General features: G+C 43.3%; 1 protein-coding gene across 2 annotated transcripts in view; it reads right to left on the minus strand.

The window, feature by feature from the left end:
• Window positions 1-7986: 7986 nt before the first annotated feature.
• Window positions 7987-13127, minus strand: part of PLEKHG1 (pleckstrin homology and RhoGEF domain containing G1) — a 216535-nt gene continuing 211394 nt past the window's right edge. For both annotated transcript variants that reach the window (XM_059176782.1, XM_059176780.1), the window contains exon 16: window positions 7987-11543. In XM_059176782.1, coding sequence (XP_059032765.1) covers window positions 10480-11543 — 1064 coding nt within the window. In that variant the 3' untranslated portion in view covers window positions 7987-10479. The remainder of the gene's footprint in view (window positions 11544-13127) is intronic.

Consider the following 13127-nt stretch of genomic DNA (forward strand, 5'->3'; position numbering starts at 1 on the left):
GGGAGGAGCAGAGGGAGAGGGAGAAACGGACTCCTGCTGAGCAGCAAGGCCAGGGGCTCCATGCCTGGACTGCTGAAGGCAGATGCCCAACCAACTGAGCCACCCAAGAGCCCCCCCACCCCCGCCATGAGTTGCTGGTTTTTTGTTTTGTTCTGTTTTGTTTTTAAAGATTTTTATTTATTTATTTGAAAGACAGAGATCACAAGTAGGCAGAGAGGCAGGCAGAGAGAGAGGAGGAAGCAGGCTCCTTGCTGAACAGAGAGCCCGATGCAGGGCTCGATCCCAGGACCCCAGGACCACGACCTGAACTGAATGAAGGCAGAGACTTTAGCCCACTGAGCCACCCAGGTGCCCCTGAGTTGCTATTTTTAACATTAAGGTAATAAAACTTTCTTTGAATCAAAGAATCATGAGTTATAATAAATGCTATTAAAAGAGTTAGATTTCCCACTCTACTTTGCGAAATAGTAGAACAAAATAAGGCTGGGATATTATGTATGTGACATGTAGGAACCTTAATAGCACAAATTTCTTTACAATAATTAATGTTTAATTAAGATCTATTATGATTGTGACTTTATTTTTTTTAAGATTTTATTTATTTATTTGACAGACAGAGATCACAATTAGGCAGAGAGAAAAGGGTAAGCAGACTCCCTGCTGAGCAGGGAGCCAGATGCGGGCTCAATCCCAGGACCCCGGGATCGTGACCTGAGCTGAAGGTAGAGGCTGTAACCCACTGTGCCACCCTGGCGCACCGGCACCAGCATGGGGCAGGGGTAGAGGTGAAGGGAGAAGCAGAGTCCCCATGGAGCAGGGAGCCGGATGTGGGGCTCATTCCCAGGACCCCGAGATCATGACCTGAGCCGAAGGCAGATGCCTAAATGAGACTTAACTGAGGTGGGGCTTGGTCTTGGAACTCCAGGATCATGACCTGACCCAAAGGCAGATGCTTACCTGACTGAGCCATCCAGGGGCACCCAGTATGTAATTTTTTAAAAATGTCTTTAAAAGGTCTGGGACAACAAATGCCTGTGCTGATTGAGGCAGTTAAAATATTGGACTTGACCTCTTTGAATCCTGATGTGGATGATGTGGAGACCTTGCCTTCTGCTCAACTGCCTCATGGGCCTGACGTTGGAGTCCACACAGCCTGAGCCCAAGGGGCTCACATTCCAGAAGAAAGGGATTTGGGTTCTTGCATGCTTGTAATGCACATTTGCCGGACCAAAGAATGGAAAAGGGAGAAAGATTTATGAGAATCAACTCATATTCCCAGGTTTGTTTCCTAGGGATCGTTATCTCATTTGGACAGATACGTCTGAATGCATTTACCCCAAACTCAAATCTATATTAGTCTGCTTATCAAAAGCCAACCATGCTCAAAGGAAAGGACTCCATTATGTTGAAGCCTTTACAAATTCACTCACTAATATTCTTCCCCTAATGGATGTAGATTGTTTCGGTGCACTTTGAGATAACATTTGGATATAAGTCAAAGAAGTCTCGTTTTCAGCCCAAGGAATATGTATTTGAAAATGAAATAATATTTATACTTATATAGTGTGAGAGCGTATTTGCTCTGTGCTAGGCAGGTAGTTAAGGAATCATCTGTGAATAAGAAAAGCACAGCCTTGTTCTCACTGAGTTTATCGTGCACAGCTACCCGCTAGAACACAGGCACGCGAATGGAAGGTCAGAAGTATGATAGTTCAGAGTCTTTTAAGAATACTACAAAGAGGCACCTTCTGGGACGCTGGGGTGGCTAAGTCAGTTAAGCATCTGCCTTTGACTCAGGTCATGATTCTGAAGTTCCAGGATCAAGCCCCACATCAGGTTCCCTGCTCAGGTGGGAGTCTGTTCCTCCCTCTTCCTCGGCTGCTCTCCCTGCTGGTGCTATCTCTCTCTTAAATAAGTATAATCTTAAAATAAGAAAAGAAAAGAAAAGAAAGAGGCACCTTCCTAGACCTGGAGAGTCATAAAAAGCTTCCTGAGAGGGAATACGCCCGAAGGCAGTACTTAGGAGATGACTTAGATGACTTTGGAGTCAAGCTAAGAGAAGGACAGTGCTGGAAACAATGTTTAGAGTAGAAGGAATTGCATGAGCCATAGTCTGGAGTGAACCAGAGTGCTGACTCACCTTTGGAGCAAGGGGTGTTGGACTATAGGAAAAGAAACAGCCTCCCCCTAAGACAGACTTAGGAGGAACAGCATCCTGAAGGAAGAGCTAAATTTTAGTTTAAAAAATGAAAGGAATTAAGGGGGACTATTAAATTTAAAAGATGAGGCCGTAGAGCTGTCGGAGCACAGAACTGAAGCACACAAGGGAAAGATACGGGAAGAATGACAGCCGTGAGTGGTGGTTTAGGAAAATGCATTTTTCCTAAATGCATGATGGGGATGAGAACAAGGAAATATGTGAGGAGGGACATGTGTCCTGGGATGTGGCCCAGGAGATCAGGGAAATGGAGCACAGTGATTAAAGGGGTCCAAACGCCAAGGAGACCGACATGTCCAGATCAGGAAGGTTGAAAACATAGTGAGGACACTCGGACTTTTCAAAGGTCAGAACAGATGGCACTTCCATGGGATTTCGAACCTTGGTGGGATGACGAGAGACTTTGGTCTCGCAGGAGGGACTACCTGAATCTTGAATGATTTGCTTGGACATAGAGAGAGAAGCTCTGAATTTAATGGAGCTCATGGGAAGTCTGGAGGGGTGGCCCACACCAACACTGACTCACATTAAAATCTGCATGATTACTGACCAGCTCTGCAGATGAGGTGAGGCTTGGAGATGCTTGATACATGTATCTTTAACTGCAACTGATGCTTGTCTTTGAATTAATTCCTAGATGGAAATTTCGGGGTCAAGGATGAATGTTTGGTGTTATTGACCTGTATTACCGAATTCATTTCTGAAAAATGTATACCAACTTGTATTCTCATTTGGTTAGGAGTAACCATCTTTCTCTGTCCTTAACAATACTGGATATATTTAAAAAAATATTTTTCTATGTCATGAAATTATATCTTCATCCTGAGACAGCTCTCTATGTATCTCTTTTATTTTGCATTTCTTCCTGCATTGCATAAGTCTTATTCCTGGCTGTCCTGGCAAGGATGTTTGTAGAACCTTGAAAGATACAGTATCTCCCTCTGGGGCAGAGGACAGATACGTTTATTGTCTAGAGAGTAAAGATAATGGCTCTCTCCAGGTGCAAAGATGGGCCAGGTTTGCTAGGAGCCCTTTATGACTGAGGATTCCTTTTCTTAATTTTTAAAGGATTTATTTACCTATTTTAGAGAAAGAGAGAGAGAATGAGCAGGGGAGGGAGAGAGAAGAGAATCTCAGGCAGATTCCCTGTCTAGCACAGAGGCCAATGCAGGGCTCGAACCCCCAACACTGAGATCATGATCTGAGCCCAAACCAGGAGTTGAACACCCAGCCACCTGACGCACCCAGTGCCCCTGTGACTGGGGATTCCTAAGTTCAGGGTCATCCAGCTACGTGATAAAGCCGTAGCATGTGCAGTAGGCTCCTGGGTGGCGGCTTCGCCCACATAGCTTTGGAGGAACAAGGCAGAACCGATGCAAACGTGAAGGTCATACCTGTTGGGCGGGGAGTAATAATGCCCTTTATCTCTGATGGAGGAATCTCCTGTCTTCTGCCAGTGGCCATGAATGTGATGCAGGCTAAGCTTCTGCTTGCAAACTGAGCAACAGTCCCGCTCCTGCACAGGTCAGGGTCGTAAATTTTTTTTTTTTTTTAAAGATTTTATTTATTTATTTGACAGAGAGAGATCACAAGTAGGCAGAGAGGCAGGCAGAGAGAGAGAGGAGGAAGCAGCCTCCCTGCTGAGCAGAGAGCCCGATGTGGGACTCGATCCCAGCACCCTGAGATCATGACCTGAGCCGAAGGCAGCGGCTTAACCCACTGAGCCACCCAGGTGCCCCCATAAATTTTTTTGACAGGACATTTTGAACTGAGTGTTGATGACCACGCAGGCTTTCCCCCCGATGGCTAGGGAAAGGCAGTGCAAGCACAGAGAACAGCTCCTATAAAGGCAGACAGATTTTGGTAGAGGATTTGATTCTGTATGTATGTAAAAATGTCATGCTGGCTAAGATCAGGAGGGCAGAGGGGAACAAGCCTGGAAGTGGCGAAGGCAGCGGCAAGACAGCCAGGGCGGAGGTTGTGGTGGTGGACCAAGAACAAAAGCGCAAACCAGAGGAGTTCAGAGGTATAAAGGACACCGGGTTGGGATAGTGACAGCTCACGTGGAGATGTGCTGTGGGGAAGCATCTCTTTGCACTAGGAGGGGGCAGTCTAAGCTGGAGTTAGGAAACAGAGTATAAACCACAGTTTAAGCCTTAAGCGAGTTCATAGTATCAGACAAGAATGGGATGGAGAATATAAACCTTAAAACCCGAGGCTTACACGGAGCCCGGGTGGATGACAAACATTAGTGAAGTGGACCAGGTGTAAAATTTCCCCCAAAGAAGCAATAGGTACAGGAGCACCTGGGTGGCTCAGTCGGTTAAGCAGCTGCCTTCAGCTCAGGTCATGATCTCAGGGGCCTGGGATCGAGTCCCATGTTGGGCTCCCGCTTCTCCCTCGCCCTCTGCCCCTCCCCTCTATGTGCGTTCGTGCTCTCTCTTTCAAATAAATCTTTATACCGGCTGAGCCACCCACGGCCCATCTATGACACATTTTAGTTATGTAAAAAGCCTTTACATCTGCACAGGAGGGCCCCATGGCTGCTTTAAATTGGCTAATGAAGTCTATAATGGAGAACAAAGGAAGAGTCTCCCCAGAGGTTGGAACAAGTCACCAGTTTTCTGGTGATTTCTGCCCTTAGGTTCCCTCAGATCTCACAGAGGTGCCTTGCCAGAGTTCAAGCCCAAATAGGCCAGATTTTTTTTTCTTCATTTAGAGAAGCTGGGAATTGGGATTTTTATGTTAAAACTTTTTAAAGCTGTGCAAGCCAGGCTCAGCGTCTGGGCCACGGTCTCATCGTGAATGGTTCCATGAGGAGCACCAGGAAAGCCATGCACGGCCATTCAAACACGAGGACGTTTGGGAGCTTGTATTTGCCCCACAGAGCAGGTGATCTGCTCACCACCCAAGCCTTGTTCTTTTAAATTCAGCTGAATAAACGTGGTTTTAGAACTAATGAAGTAGAACTGCTTTCTTCTTCTTCTTCTTCTTTTTTCCCCCCTATTGTGTGATAAATCAGGTCAAAGCCATGGTCAGGAAATTAAGCTTTATGGTTTTTCAGAGATAGAGTGGGTTTTGCTCATGCGCAAGCACTACCATTGTCAAGTAGGCAAGTTTGTCTTTTGGCACCAAAATGTCTCAGCATTTTGGGCCCTCCCCCTCTACCTCACCTGACTTCAGTCCCACCACTGCACTCTTGGTTCTTGGGAAAGGTGTTTTGTCTAAATGGAATCTTCCAGAGGGGTCTAATCCCAACTCTCCCATGACCGTGTAAATTCTTAGTTGAAACGGTACTGGAGATCACACAGAGTAAATTTCCTTGGAATCCTCTCAGCCAGGAGATGGAAAAGGGGCCTATAGGCTTTTCTCTGACCCACCCAATAGAAACTCCGAGATGTTGGATTTCTGACGGCGGCTGCTTCGTATTTTAAAAAAGCAGTGTCGTCCCTTTTGTGTTTTCCGTTGTGTCTCTGATTTGAATGTTTGTCTCAGGTTTTGTGCTCAAACGAGTTTTTGACTCTCTTTAATCTTTAAACATTTAGGGAACACCTACAAGTTGTTAGTCACTGTACAGAACTGGTATTTCCATTTCAAGGGATCAAATGAGTCATGTGCTAAATTTTAGGATATTCTTCCAAAAAGAAACTTATGATCTCCTATAACAGAGTTTTTTGGGGTGCTGAGCTCAGCAGGGTGTCAGCTTAAGAACTCTCTCTCTCTGCCCTCCCCCCATCTCCCCACTCACATGCACTCTCTTACAAATAAATCTTTTTTAAAATTTTTCTTTTTTAAAAACATTTTTTAAAGTATTTTTATTTGACACAGAGAGAGAGAGAGAAAAACAGAGAGAACATAAGCAGGGGAAGCAATAGGCATAGGCAGAAGGGAAGCAGCCTTCTTGACGAGCAAGGAGCCAGACATGATAAGGGGCTCGATCTCAGGACCCTGGGATCAGGACCGAGCCAAAGGACATGAGCTTAACTGACAGAGCCACCCAGATGCCACTAAAAATGTTTTCAAATACGCTATACATATTCTGAATACTTAAACTGATGATTGTGTGGGTTGATTGTGCAATAATATTTTGCATTTATTAAGCTTTTTAAATGCAGCACAATTCCACATTATCTTGGTGTTTCATGCTCTAAATCACTTGTAAGGAGAGAAAAACATGGGAAGCTAAATGGGAGAGCATGCTTATGTTTCCATACATTTTTTTAAAACCAAAAACATTGAAAAAGCATGCTTAAGAAAAAGCATAGGAAAAGGTTTATGTAAAGACATATGTAAATTAGCAAAAAGGTTGAAGCAGCTTCTTTTGGTGCAATCCCTTTTTGGCTGATACAACTAAGTGCAGTTACCACTGTCCAGATAGTGGAAATGATGTAATGTAGCGAGGATGGGACAGCTTTTTTTTTTTTTTTTTTTTTTAAGATTTATTTATTACTTTGGGGTGGAGAGAGGCAGAGGGAAGGGAGAGAGAGGATCCTAAGTGGACCCTGGGATCATGACCTGAGCCAAAAATCAAGAGTCAGACCCTCAACTGACTGACCACCCAGGCATCTGGAAGAGATCTTAAAGTCTTAACGTTTGTTCTTCAGAACAGAGATAAAGAAAATTCTTTTGAACAGAAGAGAACTTTACAAATGTTAATAAATATTCATGCTTAACAGCGGTGTTTACAGTTCATTACAAGCCTGATTTTTAATATTTTTCTGCCTTTCCCCTAAGGATTTATGTATGAAATTGACACAGGGCATGTTTGTTTGTTTTTTTCTAACATTCTCAAGTTGGCATTTTATTTTATTTTATTTATTTATTTATTTTATTTTTTAATTTATTTTCAGCATAGCAGTATTCATTATTTTTATTATCATGTACTTCTCTAAATTGACCTTGCAAGGGTGGGTGAGCCACCCACCTGGGTGGCTCAGGTGATGAATCGTCTGCCTCTGGCTCTCTGGGTCCAGCCCCTCGTGGCTCCCGGAGGAGCAGGGAGCCTGCTTCTCCTTCTCCCATGGTCACTCCCCTTGCTTGTGCTCTTTTGCTCACTCTATAAAATAAGTCAAATCTTAAAAAATATAAATAAATTGACCTTCCACAACTTCCAGAAAACCCCACCTACTTTCAATCTCAGGGCGGAAAAGGTAAGATAAATCCGATGGATCCTCAGTGTGAGGTGTAGAAATTCTCCACTTTAAAACACTCTCAAGAAAAATGTATTTTCTTCTGTATAAAGAAAGTTAGGCGATATATATTTTTGCTATGTTGGGATAGGATATTATGCTTATATTTGGAAATAGAATTGCTTAAGACATGGCCTATAATTACCAATTTATATTAACATGCTTCTGTTCTCTGTACAATTTTTGTCAAAAAAAAATTTAGAACATGGAGTTACACACCAAAAAAAAAAAAAAATCTGAATTTGTGCTCCCAAAGTTTTAATTTTTTTTGATTCAAAATGAAATATTTACAAAGATGACTTCTGTTATTACAAAGTAAAAAAAATAAAAAAAAAAGATAATCTAGTGATCCATGTAACTTAGTCACCTATCAAGAAAACACATACTATCCCAGACACTAAATTCAGTGTTTTAAAAGTAATCCAAAGATGCAGAAAATATGCTGTCACTGAAACATTGTGTATCGTCATTAACGCTGAACCATTATCTGCCTGGCTCATAAGACAAGACAGAGTTAACACAATGTAGTCTGGAGAAATCTTGACATTCCTAGAACAAACACACTAATTCACACTGTAATTGACTTTGTACTTTACAAACTTTATTAAATAATGAGCATTACTAACTTTCATTATCTTATATACAATATTTAAACTATCTTTTCCTAGATGCATTTTTTTTTTTGCACAAAGAGTAGGTGAAAAGTGAACTTAAAAAAAACAATTGAACCTTCAGTACAGAGCCCTAATAAGAACTTGTCATACTTTTAGGTACATATAACTCCCCCCCCCAATTATATACAATTTTACCCCACCTCCAAATGAAACTATCTGAAACAGAAGCATTTAACTGGTAACTTTGAGGAAAAACACAAACATGATTATACATATACACACAGCTCTCAAAATCTGCATCCTGGTTGACAGAAGTGGTCTATGAAGCTAAAGACTTGGCCTAGAACATAAAGACAACTACACAGACATTTTATAAAGCAAGATATCCACCTTCGTGCAGCAGAGAATACTCCTGTAGGTCACATCGAAGCCGTGTAATGAGACACTGGTATGATGAATTAATAATGTCTGAGAGTAAGACACCACCGTAATATATGGATAATATAGAATTGGGGCTCATACAAACTAAAAGGCAAAAATAGGAAACTTCACTCTTAGGACAAGAAAAATCAGGTAACTTTGTTTTGCAAACCCACCTGTGACGACCTCTTGCAAGTCTAAGAACATACTTTCCCTATGGGGCTTGTCTTTTCTGATACTCTTACTCTTGGAAACTTGTATTGAGTTTAAAGAAAGGCAGGGAAAGCAGGAATGTTTCTAGAACCATGCCATTCAACACAGACTTGGTTTTATAAGCTGCTAGAAGAAGGAAGTGTATAGAGAAGCAAGAAACTGGGGTTCTTTTTTGTTATTTAAAAGGAAAAAACGAGTGCCAGAAGTACCTGTTTATAAAATAAGGATGGTCACATCTGACGTTTCATGGTTAAGAAACAGAGGTGCAGGACTTTAAGAAGAGGAAAAGAATTATGGTTAGAGGTCACCGATTGAAATCAGTATCAGAGATTCCCTTTAAATAGAAAGCCCAGATCCCCTTGATATCAATGAAAATTGAACCCACTGGGGAAGAGGTTCTAGAATGTAAAATTGCTTGAAAGGAGAATATTACATTCTTGTTTGAGAAAACATCCTTGTTGGATTGACTGGAGTCTTCCATAAAACAGAACATTTTTATGAAATAGCAACAGATCGGCCTTCACTTTTCCTTTTTGCTTCTTTGATTTTTGCTTTTTACTCATAAGGCCTTGCTTTTAATTTTCTGTTCCCTCCCATAAATCCTTAGATTGGTCCCTGATTATCACAAGGGACTGTTGTTTAAAGACTGTAATGACAACATCAAAGAATATTAGTCAGAGCTTAGTAGCCAAAGATCCAATTTTTTTATGTGCCTCAAAACAATGAGAAAAGGCCCCCATGTTATGTTGAGTTTAGCAAATAAATTTCATTGCAGCCAACGAAATCCTCAAGGTTGGGGATCAGGTCATTGGTCTGAGATACAGAACTCAGGAAAGTACACATGATAAACTGTTCTGCAAAGGGTGGCCCTAAAGCGTTTGAGTTTAGCTCACAGTTTACTTTGTGTTGATTAGAGATACACACAAAAATATTGCACGGAGAGCCCCTACTTCCACCCCTGCCTTCTGCATTCACAGGAGGACATCAGCAAGCTGTCCCCATGCTTTCTAACAGTTAAGTCCATTTGCATTTTCTTGGTCATAGTTTCCTTTGAGCCCTGGAGGAGATCGTTCCTTTGACTCCAGCCATCAAAACTAAACCCAACAAGCAGTACATTCTCTGGAATGTGTCCAGGAATACAGGTAAGGATCTTTGGTTCTAGAGAATCGGTCTTGCTCCCCCTAACGTCCCATAGCTACCCGATTTCGATACAGTGAACAGATGTAGGAGCAACCCATGCAGAGTGAGACGGGCAGGGTGCACGTACGCTCCCACGAGAGATCTCTAGCTTACGTGATTCTAGGGTCTTGTCCTGAATGGAACCAAAATGGCAGGTGTGCTGGGCATAATCCGTTGAGCAGCTTTAGTTTCCCTTCCTCTTTCAAACAATGTGAAAAGGCCTCCTAGCTGCCTTTGGGTCTTAGAATCCAACTACTCATGGCTTCTGGAGAGGAAAGGAGTGCTGCCTTTTTTAGACTCGGGGCACTCTTGCCAGGACACAGGAGAAACTATCATGGCCACCAGGTTTTTAAAAAAAAAAAAAAAAAAGAAAAACCTAAAAATTTTCAAGTAAGATTGACTTACATGAAACATGAAGACAGTCAGCGTCAGGAAGACACGCCGTGAGAGGCTGACACTGGTCGGACAGTACAACCCCGGCTGCCCTGGCAGCCGCTTCTAAAAGTTGTGCCATGGAAGAAAGCATGGTTGACACTCCTGGGGTATTACAAAATTGTTTTAATCTGGGGCATAGAAAGCACCTGCCGGGATCTGTCCTTCATGAGCCCCCCTGTGACACGGACTTGGGTGACTTCTCCAAAGAGCCTCAGGCAAAGCTGCTTGAACTGAGACACTGAAATTTTTCCCTCAGCGACTGGACAATGTTTTGCTGGTTGGGAGACGGCCCCCTCCAGAGATAGTCACTCAGTTTGTCCGGGTCGCTATAGGATGCCAGATAGGGGGACATCCCCAGCTTGTCGCTTACTGGCTTTTTTGGAGAGCACGGACTGTTCAAGGAGTAAGAGGTGTCGTTGCTGCAGGCGCCCTCCGACAAGCCAGCCTCCACAACCCGTGGGTCACACATCTTCCTCTGGCCCTGGGAGAGCTCTGCCTCCGGCTCGTCTTCTTCTGACTTGATTTCCACGTAGTCGTCTTCGTCTCCTCCAGTCTCTTTGAAATTGGAGAAATAGTTCTGTGTCGCTCTTTGGGCATTTAAGGGTAAACTTCTATTTACTACCAGAACCTTCTGGGAGTCTCGGAGCGTGAGATCGGAGTGTTTTTCAGTGCCCTGCTGGCAGGAGTCGGCCAGGCCGGGCCGCACGTCCTGGTGACTCTCACACCTCGGACTTTTGCGTAAAGACAGCAGCTGTTTCCTTCCGCCCTCGCCGGGGTAGCCGATGGAGTCCACTGACTGGTTTATCAGGATAGAGGAAGAGGACTGGGACCGGCTATAAGGCTGACATCTACCACTGAGGCCTGTCCGACCCAAGGAGTTGTACAGGTAGCCCTGGAGAGAGAGCTCCTGGCTGGGCTGACTGACTATCACGCTGTGTCTCTGCACGGAGCCCAGCAGAGGGTCGGAGGACGGAAGGGAAGGCACAGAGCAAGCCGTGGACAGCTGTCTCGGGATGCTTTTTGTACTGGTTTCTGGAGTGGAATGTTTCGACTTCAAGTCGGGCTCCGGCCGGGGACAGAGATCCGCTAATTCTCCATTACTGTAGGTGGAATGCAAAAGCCAGTCCTCGCTGCTCTGTTGGGCCTGGGAAGGTGATGGGGACCTGGGGCTGCGAGTTTCTGGAGGGCTGGCCCAGACATCCTTCTGAGGCTTGGAGGGAGTCTCTCTGAATACGATCTGGTCGTACAGTTGGGAATACTCAGCTATCCTGGCACCTGGAAGGCAAATACGCAAACAATAAACATACAGAGGAATAGTTCCACATGCAAAGATTAAAAAAAAAACCTAAAAATCGAACATCCTAATGGACCGATTTTAAAAATATAAATAGACAGGACCTTTACATTTGAGGATGAGTCATCACTGACTACTACATCACTGACTAGTAAGCAATGCGAACTCAATAAAATAATCCATAGTTTAATCAAACATAAAAATGTAAAAAAAAAAAAAAGGTCCCCTACAAATTCATTTAATCTGATTGAATTCTGGATTATTTTTATTTTAGGTCTGTAAATGTTTGCTGTTTGTAATGAAAATTCCTAGTGTTCTTTATAAGCATGAAACTGTGTCCGTGCTAAAAAACAAACAAACCAGGCATCCTAAAAACAAGAAGGCCAGTACTTAAACCCTGGCCGATGACAAATTACTCAAGCAGTCAGAAAAAGGAAGATGACACGATCCATCAAGCAGCAGCTGCCCCTGACTTCTCACTAGTCTTAAATGCTCTCAGACAAGGACGTCCAGAAGAGTCTGCTCCTGGTGGCTGTTCCTGTATTTCCATCCAATGCCACTGTCTGGGAAACCGGCGTCTACAGGAGGCCCTCCCTTCCGGGATTTCAGAACCATGTCTGTTGACTGGGCCACGTCTACTTTCCTACCACCAAGAAGCCAGGCACTAAGGTCTAGGCCCCCAAGGTATTGAGAATGAATCATCTGTGCGTTTAATTGAGAGTGTAATGCTCTCTAGTATTTGTCCCGAACAGGATTTGACTTGTTATGTCCGTGAAAGCTACTGCTACTTCAGATTCAGCTATGAGGTCAACCTCCCTTCTTCTCCACTTCGGAGTACATAGACAGTGGATTACACAGACATTTTTTAAGACATTTACAGAACCATGCTATGGATAGAATATTCTCTTGGGCCTGGAATGATTTAAGAGACAGAGCCCAGAGATGTCTATTTCAAGAGCTGTCCCCACCCTGCCGCCACCACCATCACCCCAATCCAGGTATCCACACGACTGCCCTAGAACCTAAGAATTCCATGCGTCCTATAAATTGCCCAGACCACGTCTCCACAGTCTCCACAAAGGGGATCTCTCCCATCTATGATGACCAGCAAGTGATATGCACTTTCTTTTTAAGCTATTTATATTTTTAGTGACCTACTGTTAGTAAATTATTCCTTGAATTTAAATAAAAAATTCAGTTGGGTTTCTGCCATTTCTTTCTACTCTTTTCTTCTATGAGGACAGATGATAAGCGCTGTTATTCTGTGTGCATTTAATTGCAACCTTCTCAGACTGTTTGCCTCCCAAATCCCCCAAATCAGGGTAAAGTCATCTGTTTAACTTCTCATAGAGCCTACATTTAGATCCTTCAGGCTTTCAAGTCCAAATTTCTTGGAAGCACAGAGAAGATTAGTTCAGAATTTCTAGTAACAAGAACTTGAACTATTGTTCCTTGACTGGCATAGTAAAAACTGTCAATACCAATTAAGTTTGGCACTTACGAGACTGAAAGTCTACATGAGCACCAAAGTGTCTGTGTTAGCCATTCTGAAGTCTACACTGTTC

The sequence above is a fragment of the Mustela lutreola genome, chromosome 6, assembly GCF_030435805.1.
Source record: "Mustela lutreola isolate mMusLut2 chromosome 6, mMusLut2.pri, whole genome shotgun sequence".
Classification (NCBI taxonomy): Eukaryota; Metazoa; Chordata; class Mammalia; order Carnivora; family Mustelidae; genus Mustela; species Mustela lutreola.